The sequence below is a fragment of the Ambystoma mexicanum genome, chromosome 3q (genome assembly GCF_040938575.1).
Source record: "Ambystoma mexicanum isolate Mex_15411 chromosome 3q, UKY_AmexF1_1, whole genome shotgun sequence".
Lineage (NCBI taxonomy): Eukaryota > Metazoa > Chordata > Amphibia > Caudata > Ambystomatidae > Ambystoma > Ambystoma mexicanum.
This window is the reverse complement of record NC_090926.1, coordinates 4,106,874-4,130,209: the sequence shown is the minus strand read 5'-3', so window position 1 is coordinate 4,130,209 and position 23,336 is coordinate 4,106,874. Positions and strand designations below refer to the sequence as shown.

The 23,336-nt window shown below is 47.3% G+C and overlaps 1 protein-coding gene across 9 annotated transcripts in view; it reads left to right on the top strand.

The window, feature by feature from the left end:
* The window catches only part of TNRC6B (trinucleotide repeat containing adaptor 6B), a 2,246,995-nt gene that overhangs the window by 1,911,917 nt on the left and 311,742 nt on the right, over positions 1 to 23,336 (top strand). For all 9 annotated transcript variants that reach the window (XM_069652930.1, XM_069652926.1, XM_069652923.1 and 6 more), the window contains 2 exons: positions 1,832 to 2,008; positions 2,208 to 2,354. In XM_069652930.1, the coding sequence (XP_069509031.1) occupies positions 1,832 to 2,008; positions 2,208 to 2,354 (324 nt within the window). The remainder of the gene's footprint in view (positions 1 to 1,831; positions 2,009 to 2,207; positions 2,355 to 23,336) is intronic.

The window sequence follows — 23,336 nt, the reverse complement described above, 5'->3', positions numbered from 1 at the left end:
GCCCCAGATTGGCCAGATGCAATAGGAAGGACAGCACCATAGGACTGCCCCATTGAAAAGGGTCCACATTTTTGTCCTTGCACCAGTTACTGAATTTATTCCGACGACACTGGTACAAAGATTTGGTTGCTGGCCTTTTGGCCGAATGCAAAATCTCCATTACGTCGTCCGGGAGGTCCCAATCCTTATATCTCAGCCTCTCAGAAACCATGCGTGAAGGCTGAGCATTTTGACCTCTCGATAGAGAACCAGACCTTCCTCTTGCGAGAGAAGATCCTCTCTTTGCGGAAGACGTATTGGAGGGCAGATGGACATGTCCAGAAAGTCTGGGTACCACGTCCTCCTGGCCCGATCTGGCCTAATTTCTCAGGATACATCCAAGGCCAAACGAAACCAGTGATTACATAGAGATGGGTGATACCACAAGGTAGGAGTAAAAAATAAATGTAGCGATAAAGTAATAACACACTCTACTACTGACCATAGGAATGGTAGTACTGCTGCACAAGAAAGTATAATGTGGTGTCAGTACCCCTGCACTGGCAGCTTTGGGGACTGGCCAGTGCTATCTGAACATGTTGCAGAGGCATTTGAGATGAAAAAGGCACCTCACTGTCCATAATGTTGTGTACAACAAAAATAACCATAAATATGTTGGTGGTCTCAAAAAGAATGAAGGCAAAATTTGGGAAATGTTTTTTTTTCTTCTTTATTGTTTTATGGTTCTAAATAACCTTTTCATACAAAATTATGAAGAACAAAAAAACGAATCACAGTTGCATATAAAATTCACATTATGACATTCAAATAGTTTACATGGACTAAAAGATCATATGCAAGTTATCCTTGCATTGCCAGGTTCATTATCAAACAGTCATAAAGTTCAGAAAATATAAAAATGTCTCAAGACGGTACTAATAAAATTAGAGGCCGCAAGGATCAAAGAAATCTGTTGACCACTAAGAACTGTTTCTCATTTGATCCTATGCTTACCTTTGGGTGCTGCTCCTCATCGAGAGCAATGTTAAGCTCCGGTAATCTGAACCTTGACCTGTCTCCCATTGGTTCCTATCAGACTGAATCGTGGATAAATTTACGCAAATTCTTCTTCTCCCCCAGCAGTAAGAACTAAAAATCTTTTTAGCCAAACATCCCACCTGATCATTGACTTCACTGTTAATAATAACAATTGGGGTCAATTCAGTAGAGAATTCTATGAGCTGCATCCCTTACCTGTCACCTGCAGCAAATTATTTAAATACCTTCCAAGTGGTATAAAGCTTAATTACATGACACCTCTGTGATCATCCCATTTGCTCAAAGTGATACTCTAATTACCTTATATTTTAGTTCACCCTACTCTCCCAACTCAATGTTTTTTTTTGCTCGCCTGTTGGTTGCTTTCTTTGTAGTCAAGGAAAGTGTAGGAGCCGCTTGCCTCAGTTTAGGAAGTTGCTCTTGCACTTTAAGCACAGGGCTGTGAGCACCTGCCTTAGCTCTTAGTCTTGGCAATTTTTTCTAGATCCCACAATTTCAGAGATGAGCCAAAACATTTACAGTGAATTCGCCCCTCCTCCACTACCATCCTGCAGCAGGTTATCTTGGGCACCGGCCTTAAGATAAAGACAAAGCATAGAGTTTCTGTGATGGTTGACATTTGTGTGTTGAAGAATCTGACTGTTTGTATTTTATAGTGTTGTCCAACTCCTTTGTTTGTTGCTGATTTTATTTTCTTCTTTCTAGTGCAGTGTTATTAGTTTGCAAGCTTCCTGTTGCAATGTGAAAGACTGTAGATCTATCCTTACTGAACTTTCCTCTTTTCTTTATCCAGGAGCCATTGTACCCCCAGGCAAGGCCCGAGGAGGCTCGCCCTACAACCAGTATGACATGATATCCAGTGACCACCTCGGGGGTCACCCAGGTCAGACTGGGGATAGCTGGCTCCCTGTCAAATCTCCACCGTCAAACAAGATTGGAAACAAAGCCAGTAATGCCAGCTGGCCCCCAGGTATGAAGCTACCCCAAAGCCTTTTCCCTAAAATTGAGCCTTGAAATCAGCCACATTCGTTTCTACCCCACATCATTTGGTCTTTGAAAAAATCTGTTCAGTAAAAATACCAAAGCATGAAACTGAAGCATTCATCAAAGAAATTAGAATTCTGAATGATCTGCATTTTCTCATCTTTAGTCTCCTCTTTCTCCTACAGAGTTCCAACCAGGTGTGCCATGGAAAGGTATTCAAAATATTGACCCAGAGTCTGACCCCTATGTTACTCCAGGAAGCGTGTTGGGGGGCTCCGCAACATCCCCCATCATTGATACAGACCACCAGCTTCTGCGTGACAACACCACAGGTACTGATGGGGTGGGAAGAGGAGCGGGCTGTAAACATTTTAAACAGTTGGGTTTTCTACTAGACAATGTACCATGGACTTGGTTTGTGACTTTTTCCTGTATGTGAAACCATATGCCGTGGTCTTTGATGGGGTGGGGGGGATTCTTGCTCCTCTGCTCCACTCCATTCGCCATCTACGATGGGACACTTTCATGTTTTGCTATTGTTTTATTGTTTGCTTTTGACCTGTCTGTCTTATCGGGAAGATGATCAGTGTTGGGTAATATTTCTTTTTGCAACTTTCCCCCATTAGTTTTCTATGGACCACCATTCTTTTTGCTGTTTTTATCCTGACCTGACTTTTTGTAGGGAAGTAAAGCCTTCAGCTTCACTTTTATTGTGCTCATTGTTATGGGGAAACTGGTCTGTCCTTCAGACTATCAGTACTGCGAAACTGTTTTTCCCCGTTGAATTCTTGTACTTTTAAAAACATTTTTACATTGCATTCATCACTTTACAGTGTAGTGCAATAGGGATACTTTTGTATCACGCAAGCTTTTTACATTGGGGTGGTTAGGCAGAATCCTGTGCAGTGCCCTTAGGGACCACTACACACAATTAAGACTACAGGTGGCAATACAAGTTTTACCTTTGCTACAAGCCTGTACTACTATATCGGAGTGGTAGCAGTGGCGGAGCAGCCAGGCTTATCTCAAGAGTATATGAGCAGTAGCAGAGATTACACAAAGGGACCACAATTACTGTGACTCAAGCAAACACTGACTCAAGGTTTCAGGTAGAAAAATATAAGTACATTTATTTTTAAACCATTTGTTGTAAACTCAACACTTCTATTAGATTTAAAACCACACGAAAAATATACATCATCTAACCAATTCACTTTGTACTGTAAGGCTAAAAGTAAGTACCCTGTGTTTGAATGGACGGGTGTTACGAACACAACAAGTTACTGTGAATACGATTGCAATCACTTTTTGACAGCTCGGTCTAATAACTAAAGGCGTATCCGTGACATGAAATGCTACCGGGGCAAAAACACACTTAGCACCCGAGATACCCAGAGGGAGTAGGAGGCAAAAATCACAGGCAATATTTTGGTTAGGCAGCGAGAATCGAGAAACACTCAGACAGGAGTTCAAGAGTCAAAGGGCCGGAGCCAGGGTTAAGTGACACCGGGCACCTGTTGCCGAAGATCACACAGTCAGACAGTTCACTATTCAACGTAGCCAAGAGTACTTCGATATTGTCAATGTTCGGAATCAAAAGTTATAAGAAGGAGGGAAGACAAGGGCAAGCCTTGAAGATGGAGAAAAGAGGTTCACCCCGTTTCCTCAAGCAGAACACAGTAGATGAAGTAGATGAGCTGATTATCCCCACCAGGCTCAAGGGAAGAAGACTCCGGAATGGATCTTCTCTTGTCGAAGGGTAGATAGCTCAGGACTGCAGCAGGGCTTCACCGGGACGGGGTAGTTGCAGCAGTCGTTCTCTCCACTTCTCTTCGGTTCCTTGTAGTTCCAGTGGCAACTCTGACTTCTAGCCCAAGAGTCCTGCCTTTTATGCGCAAAAACCCCCATTCACACAGCCTGGCTGTCAATCACCCAGCAGGAGGGTTGTCCAGCCTGGACAACCACCTCAGCCAATCAATACAAAGAGTGACTTGGGTCTCCAAGGAGACCCTGTGCAGGGAGTGACTACACCCCTCCCTCACATTCAGCCCACCTAGACATTCAGACGCCAAAGGAGGCCTTCTGGTCAGAAGCCCGCAAAAGATCAGTGAACAACGGAGGCAAACCTGGATTGCCGCGCAAAGAAAAACCCAAGAAGGATGTTAACAAAAAGAAATGGCGATTAAACCCAACCGGAGCTGAAATAAAAAGTATTTGGTCTAGCGGGTTTAAAGTTTGAGGCTACTAAAATAGCCTAAAACAATACCACTTTAGGTAATATAATAGCGGTAGGAAAATTAGGGTAGATATCACTGCCACCAGCCAAGTCTTAATGTTAAGGGAGCGAAACAATGCTTCAAGATAAAAAAGGGCTAAGAGTTAACCCTTTCCAATACTCCATATAAGATAGGGTGTACTGGATCTGTGGTTAAATGACTGTGTAGAGTTAATGGCAAAAATACCCTTTTCTGGGGGACAGTAGTCCGCCCCAGAAATGGAGTCGGTGGGAAGTCGAAACGACAACCATGTGTCACTGCACTGAAGGTGCTGTGTAACACACAAACGTGTGGGGCTACTGAAGTGGTGTACTCCAGAGACCACAATCACAAAAACAAATGAAATACATATGGCAAAACACAGGTAAGAGTGGAGGAAAAGCTCACTCTTACCAAGTGGAAAAAATAAACTCCAGAAATCCAGCAAAGCTGCTGAGGGACTCACTAGGTAAGGGGAATTAACCATAAAATGAGAATTCTCCCTAACAGGCTCCTTCGGACATTAGTTCCAGTGAAAGGTACCCAGGAATTGCGGGTTTGAGGATTCTTCCGGTCGGGTGCAGCTGCACGATGCAACTGTCGATAAAGAAAGAAGGAACAAGTTACTTACCTGTAACTGTTGTTCTCCAGCATGGGTCTGGCATGGATTCACATGCTCATGAATATTCCCCATCAGCTGAGGATCCTTGTTGACCACTTCAACCCTGGGACGGAAAAGCAGTGGGTGGCCCTGGACAATAGGCTACTCGCACCAGTCACGCTCGATGAATGGTTATGGGTCCCCAGATCACGCATCCCCAGGTGGGTACTGGACCCCCCGGTACTGGGGGTCTTCTGGTCCGTCTGGAAGGAAGGGAGTTACTACACATGGCTCACAACCTGGCCCTCCCCGTTGAGCTGCATCTGTCCCCGCCGTTCCTGGCAAAAGTGGCGGAACCAGCCGCCTACCAGAAGTGGTACGAAGCAGTCCTCGTCAGGGCTTGCCACATATTTACTTTAATCTGCATCTTTGAACTTGTCCTCGAGTCTCCTTGCCTTGAAAAAGTATTGCCTTTGATTTTTATTCCCTTTTCCCTTGTTTTAAATTCTTAAGTACAAAGTGTGTTTTAACTTCGTGAGCATTTCTTTCCGCGGGTACCCGTTAGTATCGCAACACCGGTCTGTCAAATCCTAATGTACTTACCTTGAATTTACTGGCACAAGTGGAATTGGTTGTGTGTGGTGTATTTTACGTGTGGTTTCCAATCTATAGAAGTGAAGTGTTTTATAACGGATGGTTTAAAAATAAATGTGCTTGTGGTCCTTTGTGTAATCTCTGCTACTGCTCATATACTCTTGAGATAAGCCTGGCTGCTCCGCTACTGCTACTACTACCACCACTTTAACATAGTAGTACAGGCTTGTACCAAAGGTGAACTTGTATTACCACTTGTAGTCTTAACTGTGTGTAGTGGTCCCTGAGGGCACTGCACAGGCTTCTGCCTAACAGAGCCCCCCAGATCATCCACAAAGTCATCTGGAAAAATCAGAGGTAAAGGGGTAAGAAAAACACAATGGGAGAAGGGCTGTAGTTGAGTACAAATACCTTTTGAGCACACTTGTAGGCCAGGAAACGCACACTGTAGTTATATACAAATATTCTTATTCTCTGTACGAGGCAGTGTCCAATTCAAAACAATTCAGGTAAGTAAACACAGTTCACACAGATATTGACACTAGATATTTGCTGTAGCAATACTCATTCAGGCAGTAGACCTTTAGATGATAATCGGGTAAGTACAAGAGCAGTTTCAGGTTAGCAAATGATACATTAACCAACATTTACTGAACTAGCAATATTGGTAGGTTAACACACCTAAGAAAGCCTTAGCTTTAGAAGTATCACCCCATCTGGGGAATGGGAGTGTCAAAGGTCAGATGGAGGAGCTGGGGTACCAGTAACCCTTGGGCGCAACAACAAAGGAAGGCAGACTCTGTCAAAGTTGTCAAATGCACAGGTGATGCTTTTCGTAGAATGTTACACATTTTGATTCAAAGAGTTCAGGGGGACTGGTTTTAGGGAGAATTCTCAGAAATGTGCTAATTCCCTCCACCTTAGAGACCCCCTGGAACTTTGCTGGATTTTGAGGGCTTGATTTTTTTAACCTGGAAAGAATGAGGCCCCTTTTCCCACTTATGTATTTTTATGTGAATTTTACCTCGGTTTCTCTTTTGGTTGTGGAGTCTGACAAACTCCATTGGCATCATCTTTTACATTGTATCACACAGCACCTTCAGTGCAGTGACACAGGGAAGTCTTCCATATTTCCCAAAGGTTTAAATACCTTCTCTGGGATAAACTACTGTTTCCCAGAGCAGTAAAGTTAAATTGACTTTACCTACCATTTTAACTTACTAGACCCAGCACACACTATCTTACCATAGCGTGCTGGAGGGGTTACCTAGTATCCCCTTTGTCTAGTTTCTCATGTAACATTTTTTATGTTGCCCTTTTCTCATTGAATGGCTGGTGGCAGTGATTTCGTTTGAACTGCCATGGTGTGCATTTACCGCGGGCTGCATTCGCAGCTACAGCAAAGCATGCACGGACGCCATCTTTGTCAAAATGGCGCCCGGTCATATTTTTTCGCCATTTCTTTGTGGAAAGGTCCTTCTTGAGATTTTTCTCTGCGTGCCAAACCAGGTTTGGTCTCTTTGTTCATTTCACCTTTGGCAGGATTCGGGAGTGAAGCCTGCCTCTGGCTCCAGAGTGTCTGGGGTAGCAGGAAGTGAGGGAGGTGCCCGAAACTCCCTGTGCGTAGTCTCCTAGGAAACCTAAATGCACTCTGTGGTGATTGGCTGGCTGACTGTTACGGCAAGGCCAGCCACCGGGCTGGGTGATTGACAGCTAGGCTGGAATGAATGGGAGAGAACTGAATAAAAGGCGAGTTCTTTGGCTTGGAAATCAGAGTCGACCACTTGACGAAGGAACCGAAGAAGAACTTCAAGAGGTCACCTGCTGCAACTCCTGGATCGTTGGCTTGCCCGGTGAAGCCCTGCTGCAGTGCCAAAACGCCAAGTTCGTATCGACAGAGCAGCCCCTGCAAGGACAACTCCCCCCCCCCTTGAGTTGGTGGGACCAATCAACTCCAAAGTAAGCCACCTGGACATCCATCTCATAGATGGTTGAATATCCAGAGTTGCTGCTGGAAACAGTATAGCCAGGGAGAGGAACACTAGATTGTGTGCGTTGCTTTTAAGCTGGCCTAGAACTTTTGTAAGATCATCCAGACTCCCAAGAAGCAGGACTGACCAAGCCTGAGCCCCCTCGACAGAGTGCAGGACCCCAGAAGAAAGGAATGTCGATCTCGACAGCCAGGAACCGCAGTGTTGCTATTTGCCGTAGACACAAGGAGCTGAAACACTGAACAGCCACTGAATGTGAAGTTTGCCGGTTGCGAGTTTTGACCGTCCCAGTGCATTGCAGGAGTCCCGACGTCCTCCCTAGTGTCCCCATCACAGGAACAGACATCATCAACTGCATCTTTTCTTCATTTCGAAGGTACTGTAAAACAAGTCTGAGAACTTACCTCTTACTGTAGAGTTGCTTGAAACATCTACAACTCAAAGGTCTAATCAGCTTGTGGCCCTACATGTGATTCTTCTTTTCATCAAAGACTCCTAAGAACTTGTGCAAAGACTTTTCCATTTACTTACCAGTAGTGCTTCATCCTATACATGTTTTTTGCCCATTGACTTTGGCTTAGCCTATTGAATTGTATCACTCTTGCCTGCTTAAGAATATTTGTGGCCTCTTGTGTTCTAATAACCTTTGCCTTTTACCAATTCCTAAAAGTATTCTAAATGCCAACAGTAAGATATTAATGTCCCCAGCACCCTTATTATTGAAGTCACCTGCGGGTGTAGGTTGTGTCTGTGGGCCATCCCAAAAGGGTCTTCACTGATTTAGAAACTAAGAGTGTACAGTATTGAAGTGTATTTGTGTGTTACTATTGAATTGCTCCCTTCTGAAGAAGGCTTTATAACTGATTAGTTATTGTTTATGCAAGAAACCTTGAGATTAATTATTGTTTATGCAAGAAACCTTGAGTGTAAGAGTTTATTTGAATACCTGTAACTGTGAATCTTTGTTTAACTCCACCACAGCTCACATTTACCCCTCTTGAAATAAGCCTGGCTGCTCAACACGCTACCAAAACTGTGTAGTACAAGATTATACCAAAGGTTGAGTTGCTTATACCTTTAGTCAGAGTTGTGTGTAGTGCTCCTAGTAGTGGTACTGCAAACAAACTTTGCCTAACAACTTGGTTGGCCACCTGAAGGTTTTAGCTTAATGGACGGATGTCCTAAGGCCTGGGAGAACACTGTTGGGTCGTCCAACCCAGTGTTGGGCAAGAATTGATGTAGCACCTTGTGGGAGACTACACAACAATTGTCTTCTTGGTATTGGGTAACCCACCCTTTGGTATAGGCCTGTACTACACAAGTTGGTAGTGTGACTGAGCAGCCAGGCTTATCTCAAGAGGGGTAAATGTGAGCTGTAGAGCTGTAGCAATGAAATTCGCAAATACAAGTAACACTTGCACTCAAGATTTCAGTTATAGTTATTTATTTAACATCAGTTTTTAAATAAGCATTCTTTTAAAAGGGCAATACATGTGACAATCAAATATACTTTAAACACTTTTTGCTAAACACACAAAGCTAGTAGATGCTCTTTAGAGATGCTTTTTGCACACTTCCTACCCCCTGAGGTGACTTCACTAACAAGGACAGTAATGGCATTTATATGTCACTAGTACACTTTGTAGATTCTGAGGTTTGTAGAAAGAAAAGGTTAAGGGAAGCAAAAGGGTTAACAGGTTCTCATGGCATGTGAGTATATGTAAATCTTCCAATGAAGTCTAGACAAAACCTTTCCCAGCAATAATAGTTACAAACCAAGATATCACTGCTGAGGGACAGAACATATTAAAGTCAAATGCACTAGAAGAGTCTGCAGGTAGCCTGGACAGCCAAAGTCGATTGGAGCACAGTTTATGGAGCTGAGGCCCTTCTTAGATAACAAATTATTGCACAAAGCTAAAGAGTTTCTAAAGGAAAATCACTGTAGGGTCACAAACTGTTACACTTGTGGAGTGTAGAGCTGAAATCAACTCTAGCAAAGTAGCTACTGTAAGTTTCAACTGAGGGAGCAAAGCAAAATTCTCTGAGGTAAGTACTCCAAGTCTGAACAGTACTTTTGGTTAGAAGAAGAGTGGTCCAGCTGGCTTCTGTCTGGTTGCAGCGATGCAGGTCCTTGGTTTCTGTGCCTCAGTCGAGGGGAAAAGAGGTAGGATGCCTGGAGGACACATGCAGCAGCAATTTGGATGTCGGCGGCAGCTACGGCTCTTTTCAGATCAGTTGCACTTCGCAGTTTCAGCTCTTTGTAAACCGCACCACCTCGGATGTTGGATACTGTTTGGATTTCCTTCACACTTTGAGTCCTGCACTCTGGTGAGGGCACTCGAGCCCTCGTCGTCCTGCTTCTGGAGGGTCCCTAGGAGACTCCTGGAGCTTCTGGTCGGATAGCAGACATTGCACTAGACTACGGATTTCTCGACCCCTGGGACTCGGTTCTGGTAGCAGCAAACAAGTACGCTGTCATGGCCACAGGCCCCAGAACACAAAAACCACACCATCTAGTGATGGGGGCAATGGATCACTTGACTCACTTATGTTCATTTGGGACCCATAAACACAGGGGCCCTGGCTGGTCTCAAAGGCGCCAGGCTCATATAGAGATGTGAGAAGGGACACTTTATTTCAGTGCAAGAGTGCTTTTATTTTATATGAACTTTCCAGGAGCTGAAAGCCTTTATTCCAGAGAACATCCTCATGTGTTGGCTCATCGGGTGTGGCTCCCTAGGCCTGGTCTTCATGTGCTGACTCATCGGGTGTGGCAGGCAGGCTGAACCTGGTGGGCGTGGCTTCAGAAGCTCAGCTATACAAGCTGCTCCATCCTTAAGGCCGGTGCTTCACGTTACTGTGCGCTCGCTTGCAACTTGATGCTCACTGCCGCATGGACCAGTTTACTTACCTTTGAAACCAGGCATTCTCCTGTATACTCACCTCCAGGAAACTGGTGCTTCATTACTTCATCTGCCGACTCATCTTCTGACATCCAGTGATCTTGATCCCGACGCCGCAGCACCACACTCTGCATCCACAAACTCGGATCTGTGAAGAAGAAAGACCAGGTTTGAACATCCGTTCTAGGGCCGCGCCGCAATTGAACCCTGCGCGCCTCTTATTTAACAACTTACCAGCTACTGTACCGCTGCAGCTTTGTTCATCATTCCTTCTTGCTGCCGCCTCAAGCTCTGCAGCTTCTGCCGGGCCGGCAACATCACCTGCAAGGGAAGAAGGCAAAAGAGCAAACATCAAAAGTGGAACGGACAGCAATGCAAGACAACAAACTTTACAATACAACAGAAACAGACGGGGAAAGACAAAGGCAAACGGGAACACTTAACTGAAGTATAGTGGCTTAGTTGCAGCAGGGCTGGAGTACCACGTGCAAGGGACCAGTGAAGGAACTCTGTCCAGATCATACAAGCGCCCCTGCCAGAAGCAGCAGGATGGAGTGCTCGCCAAAACTAAACGGGAGCAGTCCCGCGCAGCATTACCTATTACCACCAGTCACCACATAAGCGCAGAGGGCGAAGTCGAACCTGAGCGACCTCACCCCCGGGAGGGCTGCAACCATGTCCCAATGCCTCCGCAGAGACCAGGTGAGCGTAACATAGAGCCAGTTGGGGAAGATGGTCCAGTGGAGTTCATCTCGGGGTTAGTTGGTCCCACTAACCCAAGGGAAGAAATCGTCCCTTCCAGAACTTCTCTTGTCAATTCAAAAAAAGGAGTTTCAGCACAGCAGCAGGGCTTCATCAGGCAATTCAAAGATCCAGTAGGATGCAGCGAGCTTCGTTCACGGTTTATTCGGGTGTTCTTCACAGTGGTCGACTCTGTTCGACTCTGTCTCTAGTCCCAAAATCCTCACCTTTTAAGCAGGTTTCTCCTGTTCATGCTCATCTGAGCCAGTGTGAAGATACTGGTGGGGGTGCCTGTACTTCCGCTCTCTATATGGTAGAGGAGAGGCACAGAGGACCCCAGTCAAGATTCTCTATTGTGGTAGCAATGGACGAGCAATCAAGACCTAGCTTCTCAGGAGGTGATGCAGGCTGGTTCTTAAGTACAGTGTAGTCCCCGAACCCGCACAAAGGAATGTCCACACACTGAAAACAGTCTTTATATAATTAATATCCAAAGGTATGTACACGATCACAATAAAGCACTTTGTACTCGGAAATCAACAATGATAAATATGTACAATTCTAAAGTGGTACCACCAATGTTAACAAATCTCATTAAAGTGCATCAACTGTACGGTTAAAATGTCACACAGATCAATAACAAGGAAACCAGCAATAGAGATAGGAAGGACCGCAAGATGGGTGAAACAATAGGCAGAATACTGGCCCCTACCGATAGACGCAGTTCTGTGTGGAGATCCCCCCCACCTGGGCAACCTGTAAAATATAGATGTATAGCACAAGCCCCGTCCATATATTGTTCACGAGTCTTATTCCCTCCTATAAGGTTTTATCCCCCCAATGTACCTGGTTGGAGTAGAGTTCTTCGAAGACGCGTCGAAGGATCCTTCTTGAGTGACTCCCTTTAAAGAAGAAACCGCGGATCGTCGAGAGGCGTTGAAGATGGTAAACTTGGCGTCGATGAGAAGTTCAAGGGTGCCGAGATCACGCCGTCGATCCAGGTGGTGCTTGTCAGCGACGTCCTGCGAGGATGAGGTGTGCGGGGCTCCTCGGCGATGGATTGTTCAGGACTGCAAAGAGTTTCCGAAGAACTGTGGCCCAACAAAGGCGTTGAGTCGTTGAAGTCTCTGTGGCCTTCAGGTGGCGAGAAACCCACCGGCGGATTCTCCTCGGCGCATTGGTTGTCCTCGACTTTCTCCAGGGGACAGAGCGGTCGATGTTGCGGACAAGGGAGTCCTTCGATTCAAATGTTCGGCAAAGGAGCGGGCTGCTCTGGTCATCGGCGGCACGGCGTCAAGTGGTCCCCATGGCTGGGCAACACAACTTCGACGTGCCTCCAGCGGTTACACAAACCTGTGAATCCTGGTCGACGGCAATGGACTTCGACAGCGGCGAAGTCCGGGTGCTTTGCTTCGTTCTCCTCAGCGGTCCCGTCTCGGGTCGGCAGCCTTTCGAGGGTCTGACTTCCAGGGAGCTTCGGAGAAGGTTAGCGGTGCTCGATGGTCCCTCGGAGCACATGAAGAGGGCGCCTTACCAGGTCCTCTCTCGGATCAGTCCTTGACGAGTTCGGCAGCTTCCAGATCAGGTCGAAGCAAATGCAACAGCAAGTCTTCGTCTTCCAGCTGGGCGTCGAGGATCAGCAGTTCCAGTTACTCTTCAAGTGTAGACACAGCTTCTGAACAATTTCCAGTGGTGAGAGGTCCCCAGATATACTATCTTGTCTCTCATCCACACTGCTGGGCCAAGCCCCACAGCCAATCATACAGAAGGGCATTCATTCAGTCAGCCAATCAGGCACACAGTGCATTCAGGCCATCCTCCTCCCTCTCGGACACTCACAGCAATGAATGTGGATTGGGACAAGTACCCAACCATTCAACACTACACGCTGCATTCAGGCCAGTTTCGGGCAGGGCTGTCTCAGTCTTTGTCTCTCATACCAGACACCAGACAGCCACAACAAGAAGTGCATATTGGTCACACACTCCATCACCCAGGTCCCACCCACAGGGCGTACCTACAACATACAGTCACTGGGAAGGCTCCAGCCAGTCTGGACTGGACTTCACAACAACGCCATATATGGAACTTCCACCCAACAGCCAGTCAGGGGGAAGGGACAGAGTCAGAGCTTCCCAGGACTTTGGGACAACAAGGTAACAGGCAATAGAAAGCAAGAGGCCACAGGGGCCATCTTGTTTTCCATCAGGAATCAACTGATTCCAATGGCAGGGGCTGGGTATCCCAAAACGGAGGATACTCAAAGCATCTGTCAAATTCAGCATGGAGCTGCCACCAGCCCATACCCTGCGGACCACCCATAGGGGCCCAAAAAAACAGACACTAGGGGCACAGGGTTGTACCCCCACCCATGGGTGCTGTAAGGGTATCCCATGGGTCTGTTCACCAAACCAAAAGAGAGCGAGCTGCACCGCCAGGAGTCCCACATGAACTCCTGCGTGGAAAACACAACAAAAACGCAGTAAAGGACAAGGATACGGACCCCTGTCCCTCCGATGCATTTCCAGCATCACAGCCAGCCAGCCAATTGGACCTGGGTGCATTCAGACATTCCTAGAGACAGAGGACAGGAGTGTTCCGGGCACCTCCCGCACTTCTTGCCCTTCCAGACACACTGGGGCCAGAGGCAGGTTTCAGTACTGAAGCCTGCCAAAGACAAAACGAACAAAGGGCTCAAACCTGGCTTGCCGCTCATTGTAAAACCCAAGAAAGACCTCACAAACAGAAAATGGCAAGAAAAGAAGACTGGGCCATTTTGACAAAATTGTCACCCATGGGTGCTCTACTGCAGCTGAGGATTCAGCCTATGGTAGAAAAACACAATGGTAGGAACATTAAACCACTGCCACCAGCCATTTAAAGTAGTGAGGGTAACATAAAAATGTTAAATGAGAATGTAGGATAAGGGGCTACTAGGTAACCCCCCAGCAGTCCACATAAGATGGTGTGTGCTGGACCTAATAAGAGAAAAGGTAAGTAAAGTCAATTTCACTTTACTTTTCTTGGGAAGGGCAACAGGATTTGGGACCATGCAAGTGAATGGCTGAAAGGAGGACCTGCAGAAACACTAAACTCTGTACATGGGGGACCCCAGAATACAAGTATCTTGACTAATTTACCATCCCAGGGCAGAGAGATAAGTACTCGCTGTGAACCTCAAGAAACCTGGTAAGTAGTAGTCTTCCTTTGCAGATTGCTAAGGCGAATTTCTAAAACCAGCCCTGGTCGGTGGATTCAGAGAGGTTAGCCAAAATACAATCAAGATAAGGTAGCTGAGCAGTCAAGGCTTTGTCTCGGGTATAGTGGTCTAGGACTGCGCTTCCACACAGAGCACTATCCAATATTTCAAGTTGGTCAGTACGTTTTATTAAAAAACAGGTATTTTAGGCCTTTAGTTATACATTAAGCATATAAAAATCACAGGTAAGTATTGTCACACAAAACAACATATACACATTCACAATTGGAAGAATAGAATTCCTTATGAATTGATTAACAGTGCACTACAGGTGAGTAGTTGGATGAAGGGAAAATAGGCATCACCATACCGCCCTTCCAGTAGCAACCCCAGCTAGCTATCATCTAACCCCACTCTGGAGAGTTTGGTGGTTCCGGCGGCTACGGCCACCTCGAGGCAGGCGGTGTACCCTACCATCCCTCCTGATGGGGACGACAAATGCTTTGATGGTTGGGCACGCAAGGTGTTTTCTGCGGGGAGTATGGTGCTGAAGTCTGCCAACCATACTTGTGCCTTAGCAAAATTTTCAGAGTGTGGAATTGTTTCTCTAGCGGCGGAGCATATTCCTTCCTGAGGGGAAAGAAAGGGATGGGTTCCTTGCTCTCGTGCAAGATGGCAAGGATGCCATGTGTGCATCCCTTCAGTTGGGATTGGACACGGCCGACAATGTTAGCCGGTCCATGGCTACAAGCACCACTATACACAGATTTGCGTAGTTGCTGAATTTGGGTTTTGCCCTAGATGTAAAAGCCCGTCTTCTGAACATGCCCTCTGATGGCACGCATTTGTTTGGCAGCAAGGCTGACGAGAGCCTTGAGAGGTTGCAGATCTCAAAAGCTGCGGCTAAATCTTTGAGCACAGCTGTGCGTCAACCTCTGCCTTTAAGTCCTACAAGACAGCAGTGGAGGCGAGGTTCCTTTTGTTACTACTCCTCTTTTGGTAGGACGCGAGGAGCCGCCAGTCAAAGGGATCAACATAAAAGTACCAGTGGTGGTTCGGGAAATGGAGGTGCCAAAGCCGCTCAAGCAACTGCCTCGCTGCCTTCAGGCGCTGCCGCAGCCGCTCCAAAACTGAGGCCATGTTTCATTGTTTACCGGTTGGGGGCACACGTCTCAGCATCTCGAAGATTGGCAAGTTATTACTTTGGATGTGTGGGTTCTGGATACAATATCCCACAGCTACTGCCGTCCCTTCCTAAAGCGGGCACATGACAATCCACTGGGGACTGTGTCTTTGAAGCTTCCGGATCTGCTCCTTGTGCAGGAAGTCTTGACCCTACTGGAGAAAGGTGCTATAGAACTCGTGCCTGTAGCGGAGAGGAACAAGGGATGGTATTCGCCATATTTTTTGATTCCAAAGAAAGACGGGGGATTGAGACCCATCTTGGACTTGCATTGGTTGAACCAACTCCTCAGGAAGGACAAGTTCAAGATGGTCACTCTTTCTCAGGTCCTCCAGGCCCTTCGACTTAAGGATTGGTTGGTGCCTCCGGACCTACAGGATGCTTACTTTCATGTGCCGATTAATCCAAAGCACAGAAAGTACCTGAGGTTTGTGGCTAGCAGCTCGCACTTTCAGTTTCTGGTCCTGCCATTCGGATTGACCTCCCCCGAGGGTCTTCACCAAGCTAATGGTGGTGGTGGCTGCATATCTCAGGCACCTTCACAACAGCTCCACTACACCAGCGCTGTGTTGGACACGTCCTTGGAAGTGCTCGCCTCCCAAGGTGAGGGCTCATCACATTGTGCAGTTGGTGTACAAATTTCAACATGCCCAGCGTCTCCGGCTTTCGAATTCTTAAGATTGCTCGGCCTCCTGGCATCCAGCATTTTTCTGGTACCAGATGCCAGGCTGCGGATGAGATCCTTTCAATGGGTCCTCAAGAGGCAGTGGTCACAATTCTCAGCCAAGATGTTTGATCCCGTTCAGATTTCGCTCTCGGTCTCGCAGGATCTTCTGTGGTGGGCCAACAGTGGGAACCTGATGAAGGGGGAGCCGTTTTGGCAACCGTGGCCGGAGGTGGTGACGGACGCTTCCCTCACAGGATGGGGATCCCGACTGCCAGCGGTCGTTGGTCTTCGCCGGAGTCCAAACTCCACATTAACTGGTTAGAGCTGGGGGCCATCAGGCTGGCCGTGGAGGCTTTTCTGCCGTCTGTGCTGGGGAAGAGTGGCCTGATCATGACAGACAACACAGTGGCCATGCATTACCTCAACAAAAAAAGGGGGTGAAGGGTCACTCCTGTTGTGCAGAGCGGCTATGCAGCTCTGGTTCTGGGCAAACCAGCAGGGAATATCACTCTCGGCAGTACATCTGGCCAGAGAGGAGACTGCAGCGGTGGACACTCTGAGCAGGCAGAGCACGGTCTCCTACGGGTGGGAGTTGGCGCAGGAAGTCCTTCTGGAGATCTCCGCCCTTTGGGGAACCCCACAAGTGGATTTCTTCACGACCAGTACCAACCGGAAGTGCAAGAGATTCTGCTCAAGGGAATTTCCTCCAAGAGGAGCCTTAGACGCATTTGTCTTGGATTGGTCATTCCCACTTCTGTACGCGTTTCCACCGGTCCCCATCATTCCTCAAGTGTTAAGGAGGTTGCGGAGGTTCGGATCCCACATGATTCTCGTGGCTCCGGATTGGGGGGGTGGTCGGGTCGGGTTCTCCATCCAGAGGTCAAGACTCTCAAAGTTCACGCTTGGTATCTGAATGTTAGGCAGAATCCTGTGCAGTGCCCTTAGGGACCACTACACACAATTAAGACTACAGGTGGTGATACAAGTTTTACCTTTGGTACAATCCTGTACTACTATGTTATAGTGGTAGCAGTGGCGGAGCATCCAGGCTTATCTGAAGAGTATATGAGCAGTAGCAGAGATTACACACAGGGACCACAATTACTGTGACTCAAGCAAACGCTGACTAAAGGCTTCAGGTACACAAATAGAAGTACATTTATTTTTAAACCATTCGTTATAAACACAACACCTCTATTAAACTTCAATAAAAAACACACGTTAAATATACTACAATTAACTAATTCACTTTGTACAGTAAGTCTCAAGGTAAGTACCCTGTGTTGGAATGAACCGGTATTGGGCACAAAAACACGTTGCCGCAAATAGGATTGCGATCACTTTTTGACAGTTCGGTCTACTAAACAAACGTGTATCCGTGACTTGAAATGCTACCGGGGCAAAAACACACTTAGCACTTGAGATACCCAGAGGGGGTTGGAGGCAAAAATCACAGGCAATATTTTGGTTAGGCAGGCAGAATCAAGAAACACTCAGAGACAGGAGTTCAGGGCCGGAGCCAGGGTCGAAAGACACCAGGGCCAGTTGCCGAAGATCACACGGTGCGACAGTTCATGATTCAACGTAGCCAAAAGTACTTCGATATTGTCAATGTTCGGAAGCAAAAGTTATAAGGAGGAGGGAAGACAAGGGCAAGCCTTGGAAATGAAGGAGAGGGATTCACCCAGTTTCCTTAACAGAACACAGTACCTTGTTCCAATGGTGCAGCTGGTGCCCTTGCAGTTGTTCCTGTTGGTTTCCCGCAGACCCACGATTCCTGGTGCTTCGTCGGGAAGGAGGACATCTGAAGGGGGTCTGCACCACACAGGGATGAGGCCGGCAGCAGCGACACGGAATAAAAGGTGCGCTCCTTAAAAACAGGAGAGGCTCTTCAGGTGGCTATCCGGACCACTGCAGCAGTGTGCAGTGATTTCGACCACGGAAGAGGATCCTCTGGCTGTAGAAGATGAGCTGGTTATCCCCACCAAGCTCAAAGGAAGAGGACTCCGGACTGGATCTTCTCTGAGTCGTTGAAGGGCAGATAGTTCAGGACTGCAGCAGGGCTTCACCGGGACAGGGTAGTTGCAGCAGCCGTCGTTCTCTCCGCTTCTCTTCGGTTCCTTGTAATTCCAGTGGCGACTCTCTGACTTCTAGCCCAAGAGACTTGCCTTTTATGCGAAAAACCTCCATTCACGCAGCCTGGCTGTCAATCACCCAGCAGGGGGGTTGTCCAGCCTGGACAACTACCCTGACTAATCATGACAAAGTGCGACTTGGGTTTCCTAGGATACCCTGTGCAGGGTGTGACTACACTCCTCCCTCACATTCAGCCCACCTAGACACCCAGGCACCTTGAGGAGGGCTTCTGGGCAGAAGCCCGCCAAAAGACAGTGAACAAAGAAGGCAAACCTAATTTGCTGCGCAAAGTAAAACACAAGAAGGACTTTAACAAAAAGAAATGGCGAATAAACCCAACCGGAGCCAAGAGAAAGACGATTTGTTCAAGCGGGTTTATGTTCGAGGTTAATATAATAGCCAAGAACAGCACCAGGTTTATCTAATATAATCGCGGTAGGAAAGTTAGGGTAGATGCCAAGGCCACCAGCCAGGTCTAAATGTTAAAAGAGCGATACAATGCTCTAGGAGGTACAGATAAAAAGGGATACAAGTTAACCCTTTCCAGTACTCCATGGAAGATGGGGTGTACTGGATCTGTGGTAGATTGACTAAGTAAAGTTAATGGTAACTTTACCCTTCTCTGGGGGGCAGTAGTCGCCTCAGAAATGGAGTCGAGGGAAGTCTCAAAGACAACCCTGTGCCACAGCACTGAAGGTGCTGTGTGACACACAAAAAGAAGGGGGCTACTGAAGTGGTGTACTTCAGAGTCCACAATCACAAAAACAGGTAGAAACACATAGCAAAACCCAGGTAAGAGTGGGGGAAAAGCTCTCACTCTTACCAAGTGGAAAACAATAAACTCCAGAAGTCCAGCAAAGCTGCAGGGGGACTCACTAGGTGAGGGAAATTAGCCATAAATGAGAATTCTCCCTAACACTGAAAGGTTGAGATGTAAGGATTGGGACCTCCCGGATGATGTGATGGAGGTGTTGCATTCGGCCCTACCGGCCGGCAACCAAATCCCTGTACCTTTGGCGTAAGTTTTGCGACTGGTGAGGAGGACAAAATGTCGATCCTTTTCAGTGTTACATTCCCTCCCATGGTTCTGTCTTTCTTGCTTTCTTTGGCCCACATGGGCCTTCAGGTAGGTACCGTTAAAGGTTACCTAGTGGCACTGTCTATCTTCAAGCGCTCGCCTGAAGAATGTTCTTATTTTAAGATTCCTTTGATTTCCCAATTTCTTAAAGGGCTCACTAATGTGTTCCCGCCGTCCCCATTTCAAGTGCCGGTTTGGTCTTGAAATTCCTGATGGGTGCTCCATTTGAACCTTTGCACTCTTGTCCTTTGAGACTGTTCTCTTTCAAGACGGTTTTCTTGGTTGCGGTTACATCCACTCGCAGAGTGAGTGAATTGCAGGCACTTTCATCTAAACTGCCCTTTACTGTGTTCCACAAGGATAGGGTTGTACTGAAGGTACGTCCTTCTTTTCTACCTAAGGTAATGTCTGAGTTTCATTAAAGCCAGAAAGTGTTACTTCCTGCTTTCTATCCTCCTCCTCATCCTGCTAAGTGAGAGAAGTGACTCCATAGGTTGGATGCTAGGAGAGCTCTGAGCTTTTATATTTCTGGGATGTCAAAGGTCAGAGTGGACGATCAACTCTTTGTAGGGTACGCTGGACACCGATTGGGCCAGGCTGTTACCTGTTATCCTCACCATTACTGAATGTTATACATTGGCGGGCAAGGACCCTCCTGAAGGGTTTTGAGCTCATTCCACTAGGGGCCTGGCTACATCCATAGCCCTGCAGCGGGGAGTTCCTATTAGGAATATTTGTGACGCAGCGACATGGGCTTCTATCCACACCTTTTGTCAAACATTACTCCCTGCATACGCTCCATGGTCAAGATATGGCCTTTGGTAAAACGGTTCTTTATTCTGCCATCTGATTGGGCATTCTAAATTCTTTTCCCTTCTCCATTTTCTGGTACTGCTTTGGGCGTCTGTCAAAGATGTGGAATACGTTGGGGGCCACAATACATTCGAAGAACAAGTTACTTACCAACTGGTAACGTTCTTTCGACTGGATGTTCCTCCACCGTATTCCACGTCGCCCTCCCAGCCTGCCCCTCTGAAGAATGTCCTATGCTATTGAAGCTTGCGTTCCCTCAAGGCTATGTGCAGTCAAGCAGGCATTGTGTACGAGCATGTCACACGTTATGGAGGAAAAAACTGAGGCTACAGGTGCTGTGCATCCTAATTATAACATCCGGTGATGTCACCCTCGACAGGGGCCTTCGAGGGACATCGACCCGACTCCATCGACGCAGGATGCCCTCTGCCAAAAAAAATGTCCGAAGTAACACAGCTGTAGACATTACATGTCAAAGATGTGGAATGCATTGGAGGAACGTCCAGTCGAAAGAACATTACCAGTTGGTAAGTAACTTGTTCTTCTGAGGCTTGTAGAATCTGCTTAGATCACATGCTGTGCATAGGCTGACATCTAGTGGAAGCTGCAGATTATTGCAGTTGTTTTCGAAATTCGAAAAGGAACGTCGACAGGGCATGCCAGTAATACTATCACTAGGTCTTTCACGCGTCAAGGTCCTTCAGATTGTTTTTTTACGCCATTGTAGACAGACGCTATATCGCAGAGTTCTGATTTCGGCATAATGCCATTGATTTATCAAATTAGAGCTTGTTTACTCTTCCTATCCTTTATCTTTCGTTCACCGACTATCGTTAACATCTCAGACAGCGGTGAAGAAAATGACCATCGAAGACTCCCATCGACTGATTCTTTGGCATTGGAGGGCCGCTTCAGGCTTCCGCCCACTCAGTAGGGAGAGAGGGGGCGGGGAGGACATTTAAGAATGTATTTACCCCTTTTCATGCATTATCTTCGCCTAGCTGCCATTTCATTTAATTATGGATAGAACCCCTTTTGAGTTCTGCCCAAAGTGCAACAAAAAATTCCCCTGGGTCGACAAGCACCTGGTGTGCACCCTTTATCTCCCTCGGGATCACGTCGAAGGGCACTGTCGAGCCTGTAAGCTCTTTAAACCTAAGACGTTAAAGGACTGTTTAACTAAGCGCCTGGCCCACCACGCCATGCATGCCGAGGTCACCATGCACTTGGATGACACATACGCCGTGTTTTCAGAAGGCGACGGGGAGACTTTGGTTTCCCAAGCGCAAGCCCCCAACCCTAGCAGACAGGCCGGTGGCCCTATGACTGGGACGACCCTCGGCGACATCAGCACTCACACACCCAAGGGCCGTGACTCGATGCGTTTGTCGACCAAGGGCCCCATACAAGACGTCTAGGGAGAGGTCCGTAGAATCCCTGTCCTCTTGGCACTCAAGATCACGATCGCCGCATGACAGGCCCAGACTGTCGAAAGACAGCACAGACGTTGCGCATGTCAGGAGACGAGATGTCTGGTCACCCCACAGCCGAAGTTCGACATGCCTCGTCGAAGACGGCTAAGGACTCTATACAGTCGGGATTAGCCCATCTGATAAAGAAACACGTCCCAAAGAGCCTACTGAAAGGCAAAGAGTCCAAAAAACACTCTTCTAAGACCCCTCATAAGGAAAGGTCCACTCTACACCCTTGGAGAGGGATTCCCATCCACCCAAAGAAAGGGATTCACTTCCCCAGGAAGAGGAATCTTTGTCAAAAGCCCTAAAGAATAAGGATCAGCCCTCACCTCTAGCCCCAGTCACTTCTCAGGTTTTTCCACCAGCCCCTATGTCCATTCCAAGCTCGGCCCAATGGACATGTGAGGACATTTATAGTCATGCAAATTTTTTCAAAAATAACCCAGATTCTTTCCAAAACTTCCAAGTCACACCTCCCAATACAGCTGCCTCTGGTTCTCATGCCTCTGCAGATGCTCCTACTCCTTGGTCCCCTGCTAAGAGGGCTCGTCCTGATACCCTGGCTATCCAATCCTAGGTGGACCCACCCTTCATTGATCTCTACGACCCAGACTCTGACACTGAAGATACCTATACAGCTCAGGAGGGCAGAGAACAGGACTATGACGATGAAGAGGAAGATATGTATAACATAGCCTCTCATGTCACTCTAGACCCCCCAGTAGCAGATTCACCTATAGATAACCAGCCACTACAAAATGACATGGTCATCAAGGCAGCTGAACATTTTCAGATAAAAACACAGGAGACTCAACAAGACAAGGACTTTGTTGTGGACATTTTAGGGGATAACAAGGTGGTCATGCAGTTCATTCCCATCCTGCAGTTTATCCAGCATAGGATCCAGCCATCTCTGGAAACACCTAACCAGAAGCGGACAGTTAATACACGCATAGAGAAGCTCTTCCACCATGCTCCCACAGATCCTCTATATCAGGAGACAGCTCAAACCAGACTCTCTTGTAGTTACAACAAGGAAGAGAGCAGGGACACCCTTAGCCTCTTAGGAGGCACCACCAGACAAGGGATGCAAGAAGCTTTACACTATGGGCAGAAAGTAGCCTCTTTGGCGGCCTTTCAGACTAGAATTGCTAACAATACCACACTTCTGGCGAGTTATAACTGCCATAAATGGGATGAGGTGTCTGAATTATTATTTTCAGCTCCTGAACCCCTTAAGATTCAATTGGCCCTGGTAGATGCAGAAGGCAGAGCAGTTTCTAGCTGCATTCTGAAAAGTAATCTACACGCCGCTGACCATACAGGCAGAATGATTGCAGAAGGAACCATTATTGAGAGACATGCGTGGCTACGCAAGTGCGGCTTCAAGCAGGAGACTGAAGCTACGCTTCTTAATATGCCTACTGAGCCCAACGTCTTCTTCAGGAAGGCCATTGAAGACGCCCTAAAATTGGCTAAAGAGGAATACGACACTGTAAAGTCCTTGGGCCAGCTTGCCAATAAACGATTGTCCTGGGGTAACCATCAAAGCCAGGCCTCACAGAGTTACCAAAGGGGACAGCGCAGATCTCGTGGCCGGGGGAGGTCCGCCACTTCTAGAGATGGAGCCACACCTCCAAAACAGTGACTACCCGCTTCAGGTGCCCTCCCATGC